General features: G+C 30.2%; 1 protein-coding gene, 1 long non-coding RNA gene and 2 pseudogenes across 3 annotated transcripts; 2 read left to right on the top strand and 2 right to left on the bottom strand.

The window, feature by feature from the left end:
- Positions 1-1,175: 1,175 nt before the first annotated feature.
- LOC120190379 (inorganic pyrophosphatase 1-like) lies at positions 1,176-2,640 on the bottom strand. Its single transcript, XM_039193464.1, has 4 exons — positions 2,479-2,640; positions 2,266-2,387; positions 1,978-2,185; positions 1,176-1,756 (listed from the first exon to the last, which is right to left on the bottom strand). The coding sequence occupies exons 1-4, from the start codon at positions 2,614-2,616 to the stop codon at positions 1,415-1,417; spliced, it is 810 nt and encodes a 269-aa protein (XP_039049395.1). The 5' UTR covers positions 2,617-2,640; the 3' UTR covers positions 1,176-1,414.
- Positions 2,641-8,681: 6,041 nt separating this feature from the next.
- On the bottom strand, positions 8,682-9,992 carry LOC120190159. Of its 2 annotated transcripts, none has more exons than XR_005522598.1 (4): positions 9,910-9,992; positions 9,715-9,762; positions 9,601-9,626; positions 8,682-8,791 (listed from the first exon to the last, which is right to left on the bottom strand). It is a non-coding gene; the product is annotated as an uncharacterized LOC120190159 (long non-coding RNA). The 2 variants fall into 2 exon arrangements; XR_005522597.1 differs by having other exon boundaries at positions 9,915-9,991.
- Positions 9,993-13,742: 3,750 nt separating this feature from the next.
- Positions 13,743-16,689, top strand: LOC120190260 (annotated as a pseudogene).
- A 4,585-nt stretch (positions 16,690-21,274) lies between these two features.
- On the top strand, positions 21,275-22,664 carry LOC120190073 (annotated as a pseudogene).
- Positions 22,665-25,105: the final 2,441 nt, after the last annotated feature.

Here is a 25,105-nt window from a genome sequence, read left to right as displayed (position 1 = left end):
AATTTTTATTTTTGCCTTGATAGTTTTTGTTGTTTCTCCATAAAAGAAAAAAAATTAATTATCATATGTGGAGACCAGCATGAACAAAAACTGAAGCTGATAAGTGCCATCAATCTCCAAAAATATGGTAAGAAAAGGATAGGGAGATTCTAATAATAAATTTGTTGGATGTTATCTCTTAAAGATGATTATGTTTACTAATAGTACCAATAAGACTAAACCCAGAAGTGATGATAATAATAGCAAATTTCAAAAGATGATCTCTAATCCAAAACCTGCACGGCATGGTGGTGGGACAACTATTAGGTACTGGTTTTTTTTGTCTTAAAACTTTGGTCCACATTGACTTATGACGGCCACATACGTTTTAGGGTTTGTTTGATTCAACGAATGTAAGATTACCAGTTGGAATAAAAGATTATCAGGAAATAGAATTACGGTGAATGTTGTATTTTGTGTTTGGTTGGTTTAGCAGGAATGTAAGATTATCGTATTTTGTTAAAGGAATAAAAGATTATTATAATGTATATTTGACCAAATTATCCTTATTATATATTTGTATAATATTACAAATTGTAAAATATTTATATATTTTCTTTAAAAAATTAAATTCATAATATTTATATAATTTTTTTAAAAAAAATTAAAAATATAAAAAAGGTTTAATGAAAGGATAAAAAAAATTTAATCCCTGAACTTCATATAAAATTTTAATTATAGATTTTTTTGTAAATCTAAAATAATTTAAGGATAAATTTGTAATTTAACCTTCGTAGAATTTTTATTAATCAATGACAGAAGAAGGATATTTTTGAAAAAAAATAAAAATTTAAGGGCATTTTAGTCCAAAACGCCGGTAATGTTACAATACCTAAGGGAAAGGAAGTAATGACATTCCCGATAATATACCCCAAAAAATCTACTATTGATAATAAAACATTACCGGGAATGAGATTTCCGGCTAACCAAACATGGGAATGTGGGATTCTCATCCCATGGAAATCCCACAATCTTTGAACCAAACCCCCTTAATACATACAATACAACATACTTTACATCTCTTTCGGTAAAACAATAAATTTAATTTAAAATAATTTGTTTTTTAATATAACTTATATTGGATTCATTAATCGATTAATTTAATTAGATACGATAAAGATATATTCTAAGAACAGTTGTCCCAACTTAATATATTTTATTCAAATGATCTAATATATTATCACGCTAGATCAACTCAACAACCGAAAGTAATATATATAACCATTGAACTTCTAATCAAGACTATTGTACGTTCAAATTTAAACTTACTTGAATTATGACCTCTATAATTAAGACTCAACCAACTAGGATAATAACTCTACAATTATTTCAACCATGCTTCAATTAGAGGGAAACAAGACCTAAAACATCACTTCTACTGACGAACAGGCAGGGGCTTGGGCAAAGTAAGGTTGGATGCCGAAAAGGTTTGCAGTTTGCAGTCCACAGAGATGAATCGAGGATCGACAGAAACCATGTTGATTAGCTGCAAAAGTATTCGCTCGAGATCTTCGCCATCACTCCATTCGTGAATCTCAGCCTCGATGAGCATAGGGTTCCTGCAAATTAAATCCCAAACTGGGAAATTCTTCCTTGGCATCATATAGTCACTCTTTCCAAGCTTTAGGGTCGGGCAAAAATCGCCAATACCATCTCCAAGATATATGATCTTTTTCTTGCCCTCTAAGGAAGCTTGAATCCTTTCCATAATCACACCCTGTTACAAAGCAAAGCACAACCCAAAGATTAAATTTAATAGCATCATATTATATTTTAGAAATTTGTGACCCTCGTCAACGCTAAGAGCAGAAAAGAAAGTTGGGGAAAAACAAGTTTAAAATAAATAAATAAATATATGACAACTCCAAGCTAGTTGGATTATTATTATTATTATTAAATAATAAACTATAGACCAAACTTCAATTAAAGATATGATACCTTGCACATATTCGGGGGGCAAAGATTGAGGCTGCAGCCATGGGAACACTTGGCGAAATCATGGTAAGGGAAGATCCTCAGCCTCCCTTCTTCATTAACAAAGCCTGGATTTGAGGTGATCTCAGAGAAATATTCCTTCAGTGCAAGATGCTGCAGGATTGTCTCGATGAAGAACATGTTTGCGTCACTTACGATCCTCAGTTCACACCTGAAAAAAAGAAAAAGAAAAAAGGATGAGTTACTTTACAGACAACTAGTTTGGTGTAAGAAGGAAGAAGAGAATCATACCCTAAGGCATGAGCTGATTTAACAGCCGGGACGATCCTAGGATGTATAGGAGTTCGTTTCAGAACCTCAACAATGTCATCAATGGTTTTTCCTTGTGCATGGATCTCTTTCATTATCGTGTCCTATAATTTTATGCCACCAAAAACGTAAATGTATTTTAGACATTGGGTTTAATATTTATTATTCAAATAGAAAATATGACAGATTTTATACCATGACAGAATTCCAAGGCATGGTAGGGAGAAGCTTGTTGAACAAGTCGGTAAAACCCAGTTCATCAATAACCCAATTATCACTATCACAGTCAATGATGGTTTTGTCAAAATCAAAAACCACAACGATTCCAGCCATTTTGGTTGCAAAAATACGATTGAAAAGAGAGAGAGAGAGAATAGAAAAGCTCAAAAACCCTTTTTTGGAGGAGGTTCTAAGTGTTGTAAGGTCACATAAGAGCAAGGGTATTTATAAGCAAAGAAAAGAAAGTTACTGGTGTGTGAAGAATGGTTGAGCATGCAGCAGGCAGCCATCGCAGTTTAATTTTAGCTAGAAGACTGAGGCAGATCACCACGTATCCTTGGGACCGACCTCCTTTGGCAAAACTTCATTTGGAGAAGTGACGCTAGAAGTTGACAATCAAAGTTTTTCACGTGGTGGGGAAAAACATTTCAAATATTCATAAATTTATTTTTTATTTTCTAAAGATGATAATAATAATTTTTAATAAATATAATATATCAAAATAGTTTTTTTCATTGACCCTAAACTCAATTATCTAAAAAATTATTTTTATGATAAAAATAATTAATTTAGTTCATCACTAAAGTAAGTAAAAAAATTAAATATAATTTTAGAACATTTATATTTTGACCGTCATAATTTAAAAATATTTTTATTTTAATCATTAACGTCAGTAATATGGTATGCTCACCCATAATTTTGCTTTATAAATTACTAATCTTCCATAAGATGATAAATATGTATTAAATATATATTATTGTTTAATTATAAACAATTATTTAAATTATAATTTTAATAACTTGAAATATAGGAATTTTAACCATGTATACAAATTTGAAAGAATAACTATTAGCAAGTAAATATTTATATGATAAAATATTGTTTACGATCAGGAAAAAAACAAGATTGATACGCAAATGATGAGGGAGATCAACTAAACACCCAATTGAGTATATATATTATTTGATTTTTAATGTGCATCCTTTTATATCAATTTTCTTGATTTAAAATAATTTAAAATAGTTATAATAATAATTTGATATATTTATGAGAAACACGTTATATAAGTTATTTTTCTTTAAATCTAACAGAATTGCCTGTTCATCTCAGTTGGTAGAGCGCAAAGCTCTTAACCTTGTGGTCGTGGGATTGAGTCCCACGGTGAACAATTCATAATGTTGAAGGTCTCCCACGAAAGTTGTTTTCAACTTGACGTTAGGACAACCTACTATCCTACCTCTGTTTATCCCATTACATATGAAAATAGGGTCAGCTAATTTTTTCTCTCAATCTAACAAAGATGTAATACTAATAAGTTGGTACACCGATAAACTGTTTTAGTAACGTGTCATTGTGGATCTCATACGTGGAACTTTGAAGCTGCGACAGATCACCTCGGGTTCTCGACAATATTTATTTATCTTTTCGCTATTGGTTGTGGGAAACTAACAATCCAACTTCTCTTGTCTCTTCAAGTATTTACATTTGTCCTGTAATGATTTTGTTTGAAAATTATATATATCCATCATTTCTCAAATAATTGCTATTTGTTTGCTTATACACCTATGACCTATCTTTATTTCGCCACTTGTCTCCTTTTTTTTTTCTATTTTGAAATTAGGATATGTTTGTTCGGGAAAAAAATCAATTACGGAATTGATTTTCTCCGAAATCATGTGTTTGTTTCTGTAATTCGTTTTTAAAAAAATATTTTTCAGTGTTTTGGTTGGAGGAAAAATAGTTGTCAATGTAAAACATTTTCCTTGTCAACAGAATTTTCTTTGTGTTTTCTGAAAAATAACTTACAGTCTGATTTTTCTAAGTCATTTTATGAACTTTTAACTTTAAAAAAATAAATATTCAAAATAATTTTATTTTATGAATTTAATATTAATAAATATTTTAATATCATTTTAATCATATATTAATTATAAATATTTAAAATGTATTTATTAATATTTCTAATAATATAATATATATTTTTATTTTATAATATATAAATTATTAATAAAATTTATATTATTTATTAATTTCTTAGAAATAATATTATTAATTTTTAATAATGAATAATTATTATATATTTAATATTAATAAATAATCTAATAATATTTTAATAAAGATATTTAAAATATACTATTAATATTTTTAAAATATAATATAACATTACTACTTTAATAAATAATTAATATAATTTATAATATTTTTATTTCAATAAAATAAACCAATATTAATATTTTTATTGATAAAATTATAAAATTAACATTTAATAATAAAGAATTTATTTTAATATTTTAAAAAATAATATTAAGTTTTATGATAAATAATATTATTTATTTTAGTTAATATTTGTAATAAATAATTTAAAAAAAACTCATCAACTAGTGAAAAAATGTTAACCAATATCTTCAAAACATCGTAAAACGTTTTCCAGATGTTTTTCAGAAAAATGTAATTTATTTTACGGAAAACATTTTCCGGAAAACGTTTTCCAGAAATGTAATTCATTTTCCAGAATTCAAATTCCAGTAATTTATTTTCCATAATTCAATTTCCAGAAAATCAATTGCAGACAAACAAACAGACCCTTAGAATCAACGTGAAAATCATGAACATTTTTAGTAAAAAAAAATCTATGGGTTGGTTTGAATAATAGATTTTGAGGATAAATATTTTTTATCGAAATTTTTAAAAATTATATTTATTTATTTAAAAGACAATAATGTAAACTTTTAAAATCTACGAGAAAAAATAAAAGGAAATTTGTAAGCTAAATCTTTGATTCAAAGTTCATCTAGAGAGGTGACTTTTTAGCAACTACGTTGTTGCAAGTTTCTTTCCTAAATTTGGAGTTTTGAATCTTCCAAGGTTGTTCTAATATCGTACAATCGACAAGATTGAAGATGTCATATTTGCATATTAAAATAGTATCGGGAATAATTTAAACCCAAATCATAAGTTTTGAAAACCGATTAAAATTTTATAAGAACTTAAACAATTAGCCCTTTTTCAAAGTTCTTATCATTAAATTTTAAAATTTCTGTCAAGGGTATCGATACAGTACCTAATGTTTCAGTACTCTTAATTTAGTATCGATACCAAAAATAAAATTAATACAATTTTGAGTGTCGATATTTAAAAAAAAAATCATAAAGTAAATGGATATCGGTTATTGATCTCTAAAATCAACACCATCATTTAGTTATCCATACTTAACCAATAGTATAGATATCAAATCTGTTTTCAAAGTTTTAAAAAATCAACTCATAAATGTGTGATATCAATATCACAACACCAACAAAAATTAACAACTTTGGAAACCTTAGTTTAGCTAAAAACATGCCTAGTTTGTTCCTAATCATGAACTCAATAATTGGAGCACACTTTATGCACGTATTTGCACATGTAAAACAATTTTTCATTATGGCATATCACAAAATAAAGCATGTAGTTTAGTCTAAACATGTATAATTCATGAATACTATTATCACTCCAAACTTGAAAACGGCCAGTAAGCTTAACAACTACAATCCAACAATGGCAAGTGTCATCGTGCTTGACTTTGAGCAAAATATGACTCATTTCTTTATGTGTTGCTCTTCGATCAATTGCTATTATATAACTCAAATCTGTGCATGAAAAACAAAATCCCACGTTAGATCATTTAAATTGGAAATTATTACAATTATAAAATAATTAAATTATCAAAATATTAAGTCAAAACATCATGCAAATATTTCAAATAACATTATAAGCATAATCATAACAAGCATTGCATGCAATATGACAGTTATTTCTTATAATTAAGCATTTTTATTGGTTCCTTCATGGTCCACAGGTAAACTTGTGAAGGTGTATAGCAGAGTTTGAATACACATAATGCTATCTTGAATACACACAATGTTATCTTGACACATAAAGTGTAAACTTGAATGTAAATTGTGATAAAGTTAAAACTCTTTGTATCAACAAATGTGCATTTTTTATGTGTCCGCTCCTTTAACGTTTTAAAATTTCATCCCCTAACCTAAAATCTTGTGTCCGTCCTTGAACACATAAAATCAACTGCTAATTGCTATAGAAATTCATATTTTTAATAATAGAGGAATTCATATTGCAAGAAGATATTAGGTTAAAGATATCTCTCTAATAAGTACTCTGAATAACTACTAAATATCTAAAAGATCGATCATAACCTTAGAATAAAAAACTTTAAAAATAAGTTTTAACCAATTAAAAAATATTTGAATCATATAAAATAACTTAGAATAAAAAACGTTTCTTTTTAAGAATTTATTTTTTTAAATGTTTCATTAATTTCTTAATATGTTTACATAAAAAAAATTAATTAAAATTCCTTGTAAAAATTTTGTTTTAAGTTTTTTGTATAACTTTTTTTATTGAAAAAAAATACACTAGATAATTTATTTTACACATTTTCTTTTACAAATAGAATTTCATAGTTAATTCCCATAATTTTTATCAATAATTGCTCAATAAAATCAAGTTTATTTATACAATTAATTAGTTTTACTTTAATCTTATATAAAATAAAATTGTCACACAAATATTTGAATAGATAAAGTAAAACTTAATTTTATTACATATTTTTAAAATGTATAAAACAATTAAAACTCAAATGTGTAAAATGGTTGATTTTAGTAAAGAAAGATTCATATAAAAACAAATGCATATACGACACATGATGATGAAACTTTATGTTTTCACGTGTCAATAAGTCCTCCACATAATTTTTTGCATTTAATAATAAAAACATCACATAATATATATGAAAAAGATATATATGTTAACCAATTAATTATATAATAAAACAATCAAAATCAGTTGATCTAATACACTAGATTTTTTAAGTAAGGTTCAAACTCTGATGTTTGTAAATAGAACAAATTGAGTTAGGAAGATCGTCATTACCTCTGCTTTACCTGATTTAAATTAATTGATCATTAAATCAGACATGGTGATTAATTCAAAAAGAAAAAATTATATAATAAAACATATTTATAGCAAAGATTAAATAAATATTTTTTATTAAAAAATATAGATTTTAATTCCTCTACTTTTTTACAACGATTTTGACTCTTTAACTTCCATTTCATCATTATCAATTGGCCAAATTAAAATTTATTTTGTGACGGTATATTTTAAAAATAAAAAATAAAAAAATTGAATAAGAACATGAATATATATATACATGTATTTTTAATATTAACATTTTTAAATATTATAATTATATTTTATTCGGTATATAATTGTATGTTAAAAACATTAAAAAAACCCTAAAAAGGGATAATATCAAAAATATTTGTTTATTTTTATTAAATTACTTCATTTTATAGAAAATGATTTTTTTAATTTATATTTCTTTTGAGCTTTTTTAATTTTAAAATTACAAAAATACTTATTTGAAAAAACATAATTTATGGATTTAAATTTGTATTCTTTAAATTTTGCAATAATGCTTAATTCATTTTAAAAATTAAAAAAAAAACATAATTATATTTTAAATAGAAAAAAATAAAAATTATAGATATTTCTTATAATTTTTGAGTTCGTTTTTTTATCAAATTCATGATAATTTAAAAAAACTATTTCACATTTTAATTAGTTTTTTTAAAAGATTTTTCTAAAAAATATGTTATTCATTTTCTTTCAATATACTATGAAATTGGACCGTTGTTATTTTTTCTTTAATCATTAATATTTGATCTATTAATCAATTAATTTAGATTTTTACTATAAAAATTCATTATGAGAATGATCGTCCAATATCAATTTATTATATTCACGCCATTTCTTTTTAACATAATATCAATTGAGAATAAAAAATTTAAAATGAAAGTGTCACTAAAATAAATAGATCAAAATAAATACCAAGTCTATAATAAACTTAAAAAAATAGCTTAATGTTCGAGCTGAAAATTTACTATAATACCCAATACTGATATTATTGATGCATAAATCAAATAAAATATCTACATATCAAAATTCTAGTATATGAGATAGAACCCCATTACACAAAACTCTTTTGATTTTATACATATTTAAGATCATTATATCGATGAAAATAGAAGATCGAGATTATCCGTATGAAATGAGAAGATATTCGTTGAAAAAATAAATAATTAATTATACATAATTTGTTAATAATTACAAACCACACAAGCAAACCCATCATTGTATTCTATTTAAGCTCAATTAAACTTTGAACCTTGGGAAGGGGGTTGGAATTACCTTTTTCTCTAATGGAGCGTGATCAAACAACTTTGAAGAACTGCAAAGGGTTCACAAAAGCACAAGATGTAAGTATTTGTACGGACTCACTCCATAAGTAAATTTATAAGATGATTCTAGCACGTCCAACACACGAAGAAAGTTCATCCAAATGTGTGAAAACCCAGAGAAAAAATACTCGAATCACATAATCTTAAGCCGCCTATATGTCATTTCATGGGGAAATGAATATTACTAATCGGCCACGAAACTCCCTCGGGGAAATCAAGGCAACTGTTGGCACAAAGTAAAAAAACTAATACCAACAACTGCAATATCAAACGTGTTGGAGGTCCAAAATTCCTCAGCAATAATCTTTTCCTTCTATTTCAGTTTTTTTCGATTTTAAGAACTCCATAAAGATAATCGTAACTTTTCTTTAGCATTTATCTATTTTACCCAGACATGAAGCTATTTTACCAGTCTAGGATTTTTTTTATTTAGTTTGCTGAACGGTTCAAGTAAATTCGATTTAGTCCAATGTGAGGTGAAAATCTGGTTAAAAAGTCCAAACATCAAGAATCAAAACTGGGTCGACGCCCAATGTCTGTCAGGTTCACAGTACGGTCCATAATTCAGGGTCCAAATAGGTCCAATTCCAGGTAGGGGCTCAAATATGGGAGCTCAATTTGTTTCAATTTTTTATTAGATTTTTTTTCAGGGGAGAGGTTGCCTGCCACTTCTTTAGAGCTTATGTTAAGATGTTAATTAGTATCAGGTAGCAGTTATATTGTTCTATTATTATTTTGGAAGAAATACAAATAAAAAAAGTAGAAAAAAACAAAGAAATGAGAAGGGAGGGAAGCTCACGAGATTTGATCGAGTCAGAAAAAAATCTGCAAAAAATAAATAAAAGAAAATTAAAGACTAATGACAATCTAAATTTTCAGAAAAATAATCTGATAAAAAAGGGAACATGCATACACAAACCACAGTTGCAGTCGGGGGGAAGAAAACACCTTACGCAATATCCTGGCAAAAATAAAAATAAAACAAGCACGCAGACCGCAAAAAGTAAGAGCAAACCCAGTAAAGGAAAAAAAAAGGATTTCTTCTTCTTCTCTTAAGCTTGACTTATGGAAATGATTGAATGAAGGAATAAAGAAAAAAATTTGAAACCTTACGAGGAACGTAAACACTTTCGTGAGAAAGGGATAAGATGAGAATCAAAGAAGAGATGAGGCAGTGTCTTTGGGTGGAGGAGACTCATACAAATGGAATGAAGGGGGCCTTTTTATAACAAAACAGGTTCGGTAGATTAGCCCTAATTCAACCCATGACCCGACCCATACTCATACTAATTCTGGACCGTATTAACTCGGAACATGGAAATGGCCCAAATTGATTATCAGACATGAAATTCAAGGGTCTGGGTTGAGAGTGATGTTGCACTGATTTGAGCTTCTTTGAGGATCTTTTGGCCCAATAAGGATAAGGGGTTTTTTATTTAGCCCATAGGGTATCTCGGTTTATATTTTGGGATATAGAACATTTTTTACAGTGTTAATGGAATTAGTCACAATGAGATTACGAGTTTCAATAAAAATATTTTTATTCAAACTCGTCATCTTGAAGTGACGAGTTTCAATAAAATATAATTTTTTTTATTAAAATCCAACATGAACAAACATCACCTTAACTTAATCATCAATAATATATCGATAAATTAATTTTATCATAACTCAAATATGTTCAATATTTAATTATTTTAAGCGTCTATCAATAAAATATAATCAGTTTGATAGGTCAAATTAAAAGTAGATAAACAGAATATAATTTTATATTATTCATATTTATTTACTGGATCATGTTTTAGATTTATCATTATGCTTTTAATAATATTATTTTTAATTTTTTTAAAGTATAACATATTAAATTTTCAATTATATGTTTAAAAGAAAAACCCTTTTAAACCTATCAAAATTATTAAATAAAATTAATAATATTAATGTCTGTACATTGAAACTTGGGCATTCAGTTTTCTTCAGACGTTTTATTATTTTTAATTAAAATAAAAGGATTACTGGTCACCGACACTGTCTACTACAGTGTTGTACCATTGTAGACAAGTCCAGTAAAACTATAAATACGAAAGAAGCTTTGTTGAATGTTATGTCCATATAACTATTTGTATTTATTATTTATCATCTTACAAAAATCACACGATAAAAGCAAAAAAAATCCCAATAGTCAAAAAGCATTAAATAAAAGAGTAAACTATACATTTATCACCTAAGCTAATACTTTCTTATTTTTGTTCTATTTTGATACCTAAACTTTATTTTTCTCAAAATTAGACCTAACATTTAGTTTATGTTTCATTTGATATTCTACTGTTAAAAACTTAATGATGATGTTAATTTATCACTATAAGATAATGTCATATCATCATTAAAAATAAAAAATATCAAGTCAGCATTTATGTTAATTTTTTAACGGTGTAGTATCGAATTGAAATATAAAATAAACGTTAAATGTCACAGCCTGAAAAAATAATAAATAAATAAGCAATTTGGTGAAATTTGAGGGTCAAATTAAAAGTTTCCAAAACTTGTAGGTCATTTTATGAGTTGAAGGAAATTCAGAGACGTAACCTTAAATTTTATCATTTTGTGTCGATAGACAATTCTATTAATTGCGTTGAAATTGGTTTTTGTGAGAAACCAGAAACTTCTTCCCCGCTAACCTTATTTGCAAGGTCAATTCCGTCACCGTCCGGTCACCGTTTGTCGATCTGAAACTATCATCGTGTTCTTCGTCAACCGGTGAACAAAACCTCGTAAACCTCTCGTCGTGAAACGTTGTCTAAAGCCGTGAATTTTGATTCAAAGTTTCGAAGTTTTTTAACACCATCGTTGTGAAAATCGTCTATTCATTGTCGATCAATACTCCGTTTTCGACACCTCCCGCACCATCGTGTTCCTTGTATCGTTCCGAGCCCACCGGTGTCCTTCTTGTCTCTGTCGTCGCCAGAGTGTGAGGGGATGAGGAAGTCAAAGTTTCCAATATTTTAAAATTGAGCTCTCCGCCGTTTAAAATTGTGAACCGAGCTTGGTAAGTGTGTCAAAATCCCTTAAAATAATTTTATAAATTTTTTCGTAATTTTTCGGAGCCCTTAGGACACCGCACGCGCCCCCACGCGCCGCCCTTACGCGTGGGGAATGTCCACCGCATGTGGTAAGTGTGAAACCGGTTTGACCAACCCGGTCCGACCCGACTTGACTGTTGACCGTTAACTTTGACCAAAAAGTCAAAATTTTCGAAAAGTCATATTTTTTTTCGATGTCATGAGTCCAATTCTAAAGTCCGTTTTATCAAATTCTAACCCGAAAGCCCCGAATCAAGCTCGTTAACCCAAAAATGTTTAGTTTTTTTTTTAGCATTTTGCTTATTTATTTGAGATATGGTTATAGAAATTGATTCGATAAGATATTTTTATTAAGGTACTTGTGTTTCACCTGAGCGAGAGTTAATTAGGTCCATTGTTTTTCGTTCGTCAGATCTGTCAGATCTGCGTTTTACGAGAATTACCCGTAGGTTTCCTTAAATTATTTAAATAAAGGAAGATTATTCATATTAGGATTGTGATATGGATTTTTTCGATTCGTAAGATCCAGCTCTGTCGTAGATCGTGATCGACAGACTCAATAGTAGCTTCCCTATCCAATTTTCAGACTGTTACATTTATGTTTCCTGACAGTGTTACCTTACTGTTTTAAGCCATCTATCTAAATTCTTTTACATTTCTGAGGATACTAAATATTTTATGAGACAATATCCGATGTCTGAATACTATTTATTTGATAGCTGATTTATTGCATATATCTAATATGATTTTTGGTTAAGGTGTTTTGTACCTGATTTCTGAATATGGATTAATATCGTTTCACTCCAATACATACATATTTATTATTGTCATTGGGAGTATTATTGAATGAAGTATTGCAGGCTCTTTTGCTGTGTGCTCAAGGTAAGTCCTTAATGGTGTGCATGTGGTGTATGGTTATGGGAAACCTACATAATCTGTGATCGGAGTGATTGGATTAGGGTAGTTATTACCGCAGGCTCTTTTGTTGTGTGCTCAGGGTAAGTCCTTACTGGTGTGCAGGTGGGTGTATGGTTATGGGAAACCTACACAATCTGGTGATCGGAGTGATTGGATAGGGGTAGTTATTACCGCAGACTCCTTTACTATGTACTCATGGTAAGTCCTTACTGGTGTGTAGTAGAGATGGGCATGGGTCGGGTTTTGGGCTGACCCGAATCGACCCGAGAAGAAGGGTACCTCCACCCGTGACCCGATCTGACCCGATGGACAGTTTAAAAACCCGACCCGATTTAATTCTAATATACATAAGCATATCAAATAACCCAATTCAAAAGATCATTAGTTTGTATAACAAGACCGAATCAATAAAATACATAACAAAGAAAAACAATAAACGATAAAATCAAAATCAGATAACTGAAAATGGGGAAATCAAAGTGGTAGGATTTTCTCTACCCAGAAACAGATCTCGTCAAATAAGGAACCAACGAAGATGTAAACTGAAAGTTGAAGTAGAGAGACAGAGAGGACTTGTAGAAATCCACTTGATTGAACCTAAAACAACATATAAGTGTAGATCAGCACTTAATTGAACCTAAAATAGCATATAATTGAACCCAGAAACGAAGCTCGTAAAAGAAGGAACCAACGAATATGTAAAGCGAGTAGCTGCGTTTGCGTCGTTGGCTCTGACCTCTGTGTTAAGTGTTTGGAATTGCTGAAGGCTGAAGGAGATGCTTGGGTAGAATAGGTAAAGAGACATTAGGGAAAGTAAAATAATAACAATAATTCATTTACTGTTCGGGTCAAGTAGGATTGTTTTAGCCCCCAACCCGATTCTGACCCGACTCTAAAAATTTCAATGTAAAACTCGACCCGGGTCGGGTTCCATGCCTATCCTTATATGCAGGTGAGTGTATGGTTCTGTGAAACTTACACAATTTGGTAATCGAAGTGATTGTATAAGGGTAGTTATTACACTCTTTTGTTGTGTGCTTAGGGTAGGTCATTACTAGTGTGCAGATGGGTGTATGGTTCTGGAAAACCTACACAATCTGATGATCGGAGTGATTAGATGGTAATTATTATCGCATGTTCTTCGATTTTATGCTCAAGGTAAATACTTACTGGTGTGTAGGTGAGTGTATGGTTCTGGAGAACCTACACATTATAGTCATCGGATGTGAATAAAATTTGGGCCTTTGGGTGTCTGCTTGCTTGTGTTTCTTTGGGATATTATCAATGGTTGAATTATAATAGAAAGCGAAACAATATTTCAATATTTAGCTAACGAAAAAGCGAACTCAATATGCGATCTTTAATTTGATTCTGGGAGTTTGTTGAAATCTGGGCATTTACATTTTCCGTTTTACCGTTTGATTATCAGGCAGTGGAATACTCAAGCAGAGACAAGTCAAGAGAGATAGTGAGAGAGAAATGAATGGAGGCGATGAGATGGTTGCAGCTCCGGCGGGCCCACCACAGCCGTTGAATTAAAAATTCTCTCAGTTATTCGACGAACGAACCTCTGGAGAAGAGGTTCAAGAAGGTAAACTATTAATCGCTGATTGGATCCAATTGGTGATTTGTTGGGTTTATCGGAATTAGGGTTTTGTGTGTTTTGGATCTATTTCGGATCATATTTTTTGGATTAATTATTGTTTAGAAAATTTGCGATTTCCCCTTCTTCTCGTTTCGGGTTTTGGGTTTGTGTCCATATATCGTTTTGAATCATTTTTGGTATAGCTTTAGGGGGGGGGGGGAAGCTAGTGTGGAAGTGAACTTGGTTAAGTTACTCATGTGCCTTTTTTGCACTGTTAAATTATTGGTAGTGCTTTGGATCTTAATAATATCTTTTGGTTGTAGGATTTTTAGTGTATGAAAATTGATTAGTAGTATTGAGAATTCATTTGAAATTGGAATCTGGGTATTATCATTTTATTAGATTGAGATTGGTTTTATTTTGGGGGTTTGTCTCTTAAAGCCTCAACCCATGGATGAATGACAAAATTAAGCTTGTCACTATTAGAGCATGTCATTTACTAAGTAATAGTTCTCTTTTTATTCTTTTTTTTCCCTATCCAAATTAAGCTTCTCATGACGAGGACTTCTCTTAAGCTCGCCACAATAATAATCTCCCCACTTTCATTCAAAACAAAAAGCGAGGGATTATAAGAAAAAAACTATAAAGATGGGCATTTACAGTAATTACCCCCAATTTATTCGGTAAAATTAGGGAGGCAATTGAAAAAATATAGAGGGAATTTATAGCAATTATCCCCACATATATAGGGGAGAATTTACTATTATCGGGGTCGGGTGTTTTTAACCCGATTTAAAAAAACCGACCCTATAGAGTCGGGTTCGGGTCCCATGCACGTCCCTATTATTGATTGTTTTTTATATTATATATATTTAATGTGTCCTTACTTAATGTGATCTTAGGACCTGTCATTTAATATTATTGCATATCACTTGGTTGTCAGTTATGGGACATCAATATGGATTCGGGTCCTGTTGCAACCTTCCAAGTTCATGAATATTTAAGACCAAAGGTATGAATTTTATATTCTGAAATGGATGAAATTGATCATATATGCTGTGCTGTGTGCTTATTATTGCTTTCTTTAATTGTTTCAGCTGTGTGATCTGTATGAAAATGATTCAATCTTTGACAAATTCGAGTGTTGCCTAAGTGGTGATGGATTGCGAGTGGCAACCGGTTCCTACAGGTTCATGTTTGAGCAAAAGTTTGTACCCTAACCTTTTGTTGTTTTTTCTTCCATGTATTGTAATACGTTTCTCCTGTGCTCTCAGCAATTTATTCCGTGTATTTGGTTGTGCCCCGTGAAGCACTGAGGCCACAACTCTGGAAGCCAGCAAAAATCCAATGAGGTAAACTTTTCACTAAAGCAGAGTAAAAGACTAAAAAAAATACGTTTGAATTATGATTTCTGTAAAGATGCATGCTGTTATAAACATCCTTGTGTTCATACAGAAGACAAGTTCAGACTTCCTCAAGGCCTTCCATATCCCTAAGTAGTATAACACGTGTTGTCAGGCGAGGTAGGTAGTCGGTTTTTATTTGTTTTATTTTAGTACCTCTAAAGTCTTTCTGTATCCCCTGGTGTGCAGGTGTGTTTTATTTCTACTCATGCTTTTATTTTGACAAATGTTGTAATAGGAGCAGAAACCCCCGGAGCTGATGCGAACGGAAACCCTACTGAAAACTCAATTGCTTGTGCTGCGGCAAACAGCTTGTACATGTACTATGCATAAAAGATGGTCCCAGAAGAAATGTATTTTGCTTGGTTAACTTCTTTTGTGTTGCTGATGTCAAACGCTCCTTCCCCTTTCCCCTGCCAAGTGCCGACCAGTGAGTTACAGGTTAATTGATTCTCACACTTTTTGGTGCCCCCTAAAATCCATAGCATCCTATAGTATCCGGTCAAGAAATGGTTGTCATAGATCTATGAGGAAGCAACCCGTCTTCGTTCCCTCATTGGCAGCTTGATTATCCTTAACACTTCCAAATCGCCTCGTAAACCCTAATACATTGCATGTTCTTTTTTCTTATTATTTACCCCTTCCCCAATGAATATGGAGTTATGTTTCTAGATTTGTGTTGGGTTGAAGTTAACAGGAAAATTGTGATTGTAGCTCCTACAAAGAAAACTAAAGGATGATCCATATTTACCTCTAGGTTTAAGCTTAAAATGTAGGATTTTTTCTTCTTCTTTTTAACTGAAAATCATTGGTGGGAAAGGAGCTGTTGATGCTTGCAGTGCATCAATTTTTATTATTGATTCTTTTGTCATGTTTGGAACTTCAACATGTAGTTTCGTTTTATATATATAATCTTCACTTTTTTTCCTCTTGGCTTCTTCTCTCTCTTTTTTTTTTTGACTCCAAATACGGAACTTTAAAAAAAAAAAGATTTGGTGAAAGAAAGGATGCTTTGTATTTGCAACTAGCTAGGTTTCTGTTTCTGTTTCTGTTCTTGTTTACCTTCAGCTATATTTATGTACTGATATTTTTATTAAATTCTTGGGTTATAGGTATAAATACTAAATTATATGATGAGAGTGAAAGAACATATCATATATTTAAAAAACAATTGTTTAATGAATGATAAGAGAATATGTATTGTTCTTGGGAACTTTTATTATGCGGTCTCTAAAAAAGGTTAAAAATGATGTGACATGTTAAATAAGTGACCGGTTAAAATTTAAATCAATTATGTTATATCATTTAACCGAAAATATTATCAAGTACAATAATATATTAGGTAGCGCTTATATATATAATTGGTAATGCTTATATTGACCTATTTTCTAACTAAATAAGTATATTTAAACCGGTAACATTACAAATTTACCTATTGCATTATAATTATCGTTTTGATGTTTTTGGGATTGATATAATTTTAAATGTATCGACACTTTATGCGTGCACCTCGTTGTGTTTCATTTTGGAAAAAATATCGACATATATTTAAAGAGTGTCGATACATAATGTAAACATATTTACTAATTAACAAGTATATTTTTACCGGTTACATTGTAAATTTACCTGTTACATAATAATTATCGATTTCGATATTTTTTGGATCGATACTTTTCATAAATGCATCGACACTTATGCGTGCACCAATTTGAGTTCTTCAATCAACATTTTCAATGACACAAAATCCTAACCAAAAAAAATAAAACTAAAACTGACCTAACTTTATCCTATGGAGATAATAAGAGTATATCATAAGTTTACGTTGAGAGATATCTTTTTCTAGGTTTTTGTTCTTCGAGAAACTGATAACATGGTGAGTTTCTCAATGTTATTATTTTGTTACTGTAAAGTTTTTATTTTTTCTTACTGGGTTTTGCTTAAAATATCTAATTTTTTGTATTAAAAAATAAAAATTCTGAAATAAAAATGATCACACAAGCACACTTTTTTACTATTGATTTTGTCATTTCGAGACCGATTTTGTCACATTTTTACATGTTATATTGTTATGGATCGATACATTTTTATAAAGTATCGACACTTTATTGACGCTATAACTTCTTTTATTTTAAATTTCAAAAGTGTCGATACTTATAATAAAGTATCGACACTTTCAAAATATCCAGTAGCTCTTTACCGGTTTTGTCATTTCGAGATCGATTTTGTCATATTTTTACCTGTTATATTGTTATGGATCGATACATTTTTATAAAGTATTGACACTTTCAACATATCCGGTAGCTCTTTATCGGTTTTGTCATTTCGAGACCGGTTTTGTCATATTTTTACATGTTATATTGTTATGGATCAATACATTTTTATAAAGTATCGACACTTTATTAACGATATAACTTCTTCTCTTTTAAATTCCAAAAGTGTAGATACTTATAATAAAGTATCGACACTATCAACATATCCGGTAGCGCTTTACCTGTTTTGTCATTTATTGACCGGTTTTGTCATTTGTTTACCTGTTATATTGTTATTGATCGATATATTTTTATAAAATATCGACACTCTCAATATATCCGATAGCGCTTTACCTGTTTTGTCATTTATAGACCGATTTTATCATTTTTTACCTGTTATATTGTTATAGATCAATACATTTCTATAAAGTATCGAAACTTTCAATATATTCGATAGCGCTTTACCTGTTTTGTCATTTATAGACCGGTTTTGTCATTTTTTACCTGTTATATTGTTATAGATCGATACATTTTTATAAAGTATCGACACTTTCAATATATTCGATAGCGCTTTACCTGTTTTGTCATTTATAGACCGATTTTGTCATTTTTTTACCTGTTATATTATTATAGAATAATATTTTTTTATAAAGTATCGACACAAACCGACAAACTAAATTTATCAATTGTTAATTTTTTAATATTTCTTTATAATTTCCACCTATTACATTATTATTATTATTATTTAATATTTCTAATAACACTAAATCCGTATATTGCAATCTCATTGTTCTTAAGTGCGCGACATCTTATCAAAGTAATATTTAAGCCTTTTCTCTGAGTCTTGTTGATGACATGCAAACAGTAAGGGATTTAATTGTTTTTTGTCTTATATCATCGATAATGTGTCGATCAGTAAAGTTGTCTACTTTTTTCAGATTATTATGACGCTAGATAAGATTTTATTCAAATATATTATATTTTATAATTAAATTTATATAAAAATTATAATTAAAGTTAAACCGAATGGAACTCGTAAACTTGTTATCCATCCATTGTGCCTCATTTCATAATTTATCATGCAATCTGGTCTGTCCACGTTTCCTTTCATAATTTTAACTTAAAAGTTACGGTTTCAGATGTCGGCAGCACAAACAAGACCAATAAATGAACGATTAAGTGGACCCAACTCATAGGAGATGATTCACGTACGGTAGCCTTAATAAACGTTTAATAAAAAATATTATTAATTTTATTATTATTTAAATAATAAAATCGATAAAAAATAATTATAAATATTATTATTTTTATCGATTTTATTATTATTAAACTTTTTATCTATATTAGTAAAGTATTATCGGTTTTATTATTATTGGCATTTTTATCAAAAATATTAAAAAATTGATATTTTAAATAAAAATAATAATATTTTAAATAATTTTTATTAATTTTATTATTTAAATAATAATAAAATTAAAAGTGTGGTTGTAAATAACTTCCCCAACTCATTTGATTTCAAATTCTCCATAACTGCACATGATTGTCACTGTAGCATCTCACCCTTCCCCGAGGCCACAGTAGCTCAATGGCGACAGGTCACAACCTAGCGTGGGGATCCGCCACGTGTTACTAGTTAAGTTATCTGCTGTCTGGGGATCACGGCACCTTAAAGCTTCTATTCCTGCATTTACGGCTCCGATACGAACATGTGACACAATAAACGGCCCCGATTGCCTACTCTTGTTCTAAAAATTACGCCTACTGGGAAACTAGCTTTATTTTCACGCAGGCTCCTGGGAGGAATCGGCTCTTTCGGCTTGGCTTTGTTAATTGGCTATATGACGCCGTTTCATCGTTTAAGAATAGCTAACTATTAAAAAAGAAAACTCTCGTTATTCTATTGTTTTTAACGTAGATTTCTTGTTTTCTTTTACCAGTTTTATATAAATTTGTTTTGACTTAAGTTGAATTAACTCTGTTAGTAATATAAATTTTTTTGTTGTAGACGAGACGGATGCAAGAATTTAGGTTAAAAAATATAAATTTAAAAAATTATATTAAAAAATTTAGAGGGTGAGAAGTTATAAGATTTCAAAAAGTACGAAATTAATAATCAATAAAAAATTAAAATATAAAAAAATTAAAACAATTTAGAGAGTTTGACCGTACCTTTCAACACCCCCTCAATCCATCCTATTCAAATAAAAATTTATATCAAATTGATTTCAATTTAAATCAATTTCATTGATAACATAGATTTCTTGTTGTTTTATCCTATTCAAATAATTTAGTTTACTTTTAGCTAAATATATAAGTTCTCATCAACTAATTTGTGTTTATTTTAAATTGCGTTCGAAATACTAAAATTTACATATACATAAAAAAAGATAGAAATTGTTTCTCTATGATTGATTAATATTTTTTTGTATTTTTTAGATCTTTAAATATTATATAATCTGAGAATAAATCAAATGTTAATATTTTATTTTTTATTTTTCATGGGTTTAATAATAGAGATTACACACTTTCCTTCATTTAAGTGTAGCTTTTTATTAGACTACGATAGCTTATTAAACGTGCCATTCGTTGCTTGATTGATGAAGAATTTTTTTTATTTTAAATGTAGAATTTTTGTGAGTAAGCACATTATTGGTTAGTTAAGTTGTTTATATTTGTTTCATCGTATTTTTTAAGTTATGAGTTTTAGATTTATATGAGTATTCTCCTTCTCTCTTAGAATCCATTTTTCTTTTTTTTTCTAAGTCAGATTAGAATTAAATTTAAAATTTATCAAAAATATATATTTTTCTATATTAAAGATTATTATATATTAAAATTTATCGTTTGTAAATATTGTAACAATCTAACTGCTAAATTAATTATAAGATACTTTTGGAAAAGGAAATTGAAAATGTTTAAATTAGAATAGTAAGACTAATTAATCATAAATATTTATAAAGAAATTAAGATAAAAAGTCAATGGATACCAATATAAAACAAGAACAGCAACAACATTTGCAAAAGGATCTAGGCATGAGAATATTTGAGGGTACTGTTGAAGATATTTTTAATCAAAACTTTGGGATTACTTTTGAATGAATTACTATATTAGTCCCCCCAGAAAAAGAGTCTTCTTGAGCCAATCCCAAACCTCAACACACCCAGAGAGAGAAAGACAGAGATCAACAGTGTCTGGTCCCTCTATCTATTTGAAAGTAAAGTGGTCACTCTCACGCGGAGAGAGAGAGACGAACAATTTATCAAACTCTTCATTCTCTTCAAGCTGTGACGAAAAGGATTTGAATACAACACCCAAATCTCTTCTTTCTTTCTTTCTGCGATTTTCAATCTTCGGAAAAACAAGTTTGTCAAGCTGAATACGTTTTGCTTTTTGTTTAAGGCTTCAAATGTTTGAATGATTGTCCGTCTCCCTCTTTGTATAAATCCCAGCATCTTGGTCTGAAAAAAAAACGTTTTTTTTGTCTTGCTTTCAGTTTCATCACCTTGGCCTTTTCGTCGCTTCAAAGGCTTCAAAGGTTCGGCTTTTCAGTTCCATGAAATTTGAATAGAAAAATAGGGCTTTTTACTCTCTTTTTTAGGTCACAGAGCTTAATCCAAAAGCGAAATGGAAGAGCTGACGGGTTTTCAACAAATAAGAGCACCGGTTTTTCCAGAGCAGGAGCAGCTAAATGCCCACGATGTGATTCAATCAACACTAAATTCTGTTACTACAACAACTACAACTTGTCTCAGCCCCGCCATTTCTGCAAGAACTGCCGGCGTTACTGGACCAAAGGCGGCATCCTCCGTAACATCCCCGTCGGTGGCGGCACGCGCAAGAACACCAAACGCTCCTCCTCCTCAAACAATAGCAACCAACCCAAGCGCCAGCCCAACCCTGCTACTGAACCGACCCCAAACCCAAAACTCCCTGACCCCTCCTCTCCACCGCCGCCGACATCGTCGACGATTCCCCAACAGGTTCTTCTGAACTCGGCTGTTCATAATTCGGTTCCCGATGACGATCAGAGCCGGATGTATGTCTTGTCGCTCGATCATCAAGAAAGGAATATGATGGATAGCGGTGGGAGCTTTAGATCGCTGCTGGCATCGAGTGGGCAGTTTGGGAACTTCCTAAACAGGTTGAATCCAAATGGTTCGGGTTCAAAAACAGTCCGCATGGATAATTTTGGAATGAATTTGTCTTGGGATCGTGGAGTGGACAGAGGTTCGGATCGGGATCCGAGATCGGGAGATAGCAATAACAGCAGCAAAGAGGCCGAAGATAGTTATCTAGGTGTCCAGGGAAGAGGAGGTGGTGGCGGCGGCGGTGGGGATACTAGTTGTTGGAGTGGCGGTAGCAATGGCTGGCCTGATCTTGCTATTTACACTCCTGGTTCAAATTTTCATTAGAAAACTATTGGGAGGCTTTAACCTAATATGTATTTTTGAAATTAAAAAATATGGTATGCGATATAGGAGATGACAATGCCACAGAGACTTGAATGCTACAATTACAATTGCAGCATTCATTATAGAGAAACTGAGTTTAAGTTTTCTTCTCTATTGGACTTGGTGGTACGCTTGTAAGCGTTTTGTGGTGTAAAAAGGATAAGAATACGTTGAGAAAATGGGCTTTTGGTGGCCTTTGGTTTGAGGGTTTTTTTATATAAATGAAATGTATGTATTATATTAAAAAAATCAATATAATTTTAAGAATGACAAGTTAAGATCCAAAATAATATTAGTCGGTAAAACAAATAAAATAGTAATTAATTTGCGCATTAAATTGATGATTTTTATAAATAAAGAAAAAATAATTCAGATTAATTTACTTATTATGTATTATAATTTAATGAATCAAAGAAAAAGTTAATATTATAATATAAATGTAAAATATAATAATATTAGGAATTAAGTGAAAATTGTTTAAAATAATTTTTAGTAGTTAACATGCCATTCACGATGGGAAATATTGAGATTTTTTATTCAACTTGATGGAGTGGGAGAAGATATGGGAAATCCAATCTCCAAAGTGTTTGTCTTTAGAGATATACACAAATTTTGAAGTATAGATATAAAATATACTGAAGTGTCGCATAAACAGGCCAAGAGGCGCACTAGATTCAAACAATTTGATTTAAAAGTACGGTATTGGTTCTGCTATTCCCATTACTTCATTATAGTGTTACTTTTCAATACATTTATCAATAATCTCAATAATAAAATAAAATATTCTTTTTTTTATAGAAATTTTGAGTTTAAAAATTATACCTATAGAATGTGTGTAAGTTATTAATCGATTAAAAATTTTTAAACATATACTACATTATAATTGTCTAAGACTATTTAAAAATAATATTAAATCATGAGTGACGAGATAATTATTTGAAGATTATAGATAGAAACCGACAAAGATGGCTAACTGATGTAAATAGAGAAAGAAAAACAGTAAGTTTAAAGAAATATGCAATAATTCTTCAACTAAGCATGATATCATGGATGATTATCCTGGATAGTCTTCCTACTCGAGATAGACTTTTTAGAATGGGAATTATTTATGATCGACTATGTATTCTATGCAATGAGGACCTCAAATCTAAAAATCATTTGTTTTTTGACTGCACCTATGCCTCTTCTCTCTGGAACTCTATCATGAATCTTACAAACATGTGAGATTCTTACAGGATATAGGATTCAAGGATTGAATGGGTTGCTAAAAAATGGAAGGGCAAATCTTTACTTTCCAACATACTGAGGATAGCTTGGAACACTTTTAACTACTTGATTTGGGAAGAAAGAAATAGAAGGATTTTCAAAAGAGGATCAAGAACAACTGATCAAGTTCCTAAGTCTATTAAGGAGCTTGTTCGTATCCAACTCAGTGACAAGAAAATCAATAAAATTGATAATGTTAATACTAATCTATGTAATTATTGGGGTATAGACTAATTATTTTTGTTGTAAGTAGGTGTTTTTTCAAAAAACAATTTTGCTTGTTAACAAGATTTGAACTATGATCATCAAAATCATGGGCTCAATGATCTAACCACTGTTCTATACCTATTTTTTTATTCTTAATGGCAACAACTGATAAATATGCTCTATTTCGGGGCCCCTATTTTTTAGGCCCTGCGCCGTCGCGCACTTTGCGTTAGCTCAGCCACACCCCTGTTCAGAGATAATATGCTCATGATGCTCAACTCTAATTTACGATTATTAGTTGTCTTTTAATAGTTTAATCTCTTGTTGTTGTGCTTCATTTATTTATTATAATATATCATTTTTTAAAAAACATTAGCAGATTTAATTGACATAAAATAATTAATTTTGTGCAATCGATATTACAAAGTAAATATGAAACTTTGTTTGAGAATCTGCATTATTCAATTGGATGCTTTGCCACACACCTCAAATGAGATCAGCATTATTCGATGGAGGCATCCTCTACAAAATGACGTTCTTAATCTGACCAAACAAAGCTGCTAGCTCGGATTGCGTCTTCTAATGGCCTTGTTTTTCTCATGCACACACCGTACCAAACATATCAAGAACAAAGAATCTGAAGCCCAAAACTTGAACTCAAAATAATCATTACAGTATATGAACGCTGTCGGGATGATTGAATCTTGACAAAATAGTTTGAATGTATTTAAAATTTTCGAACTTTAAACTAAAATTCTCATAAAAGTTGAAAGGTTGAATTTAAAATTTTCAAATAATTGGATACCTAAAGAGAACTTTTAAAATGATGCGAGAAAGCTTAATATTTTTTTTAGAAGATAGAGACTAAGGTTATTTTTCCCAAAAAAAAATTAGGGTAGGCTAGAGTGTCTTATTGCATAGAGATGACAACAAGGTGGGTTTTGATTTGACCCAACTTCAATATAATCTTAAGGGACGTTTGGACGGAGAATGTGAGATTCTTATGGGAAAAAAATCTAATATTTTCGATATTGTTGGATTACCGGTGTTTTGGACTTAAATGCCCTTAATTTTTTTTAAAAAATATCATTATTCTGTCATTGAATAATAAAAATTCTACGAATATTAAATTAAAAATTTATCATTG

The sequence above is a fragment of the Hibiscus syriacus genome, unplaced genomic scaffold, assembly GCF_006381635.1.
Source record: "Hibiscus syriacus cultivar Baekdansim isolate YM2019G1 unplaced genomic scaffold, ASM638163v2 tig00116962_pilon, whole genome shotgun sequence".
Classification (NCBI taxonomy): domain Eukaryota; kingdom Viridiplantae; phylum Streptophyta; class Magnoliopsida; order Malvales; family Malvaceae; genus Hibiscus; species Hibiscus syriacus.
The sequence above is the reverse complement of the archived record's forward strand: the minus strand, read 5'-3'. Positions and strand labels throughout refer to the sequence as shown.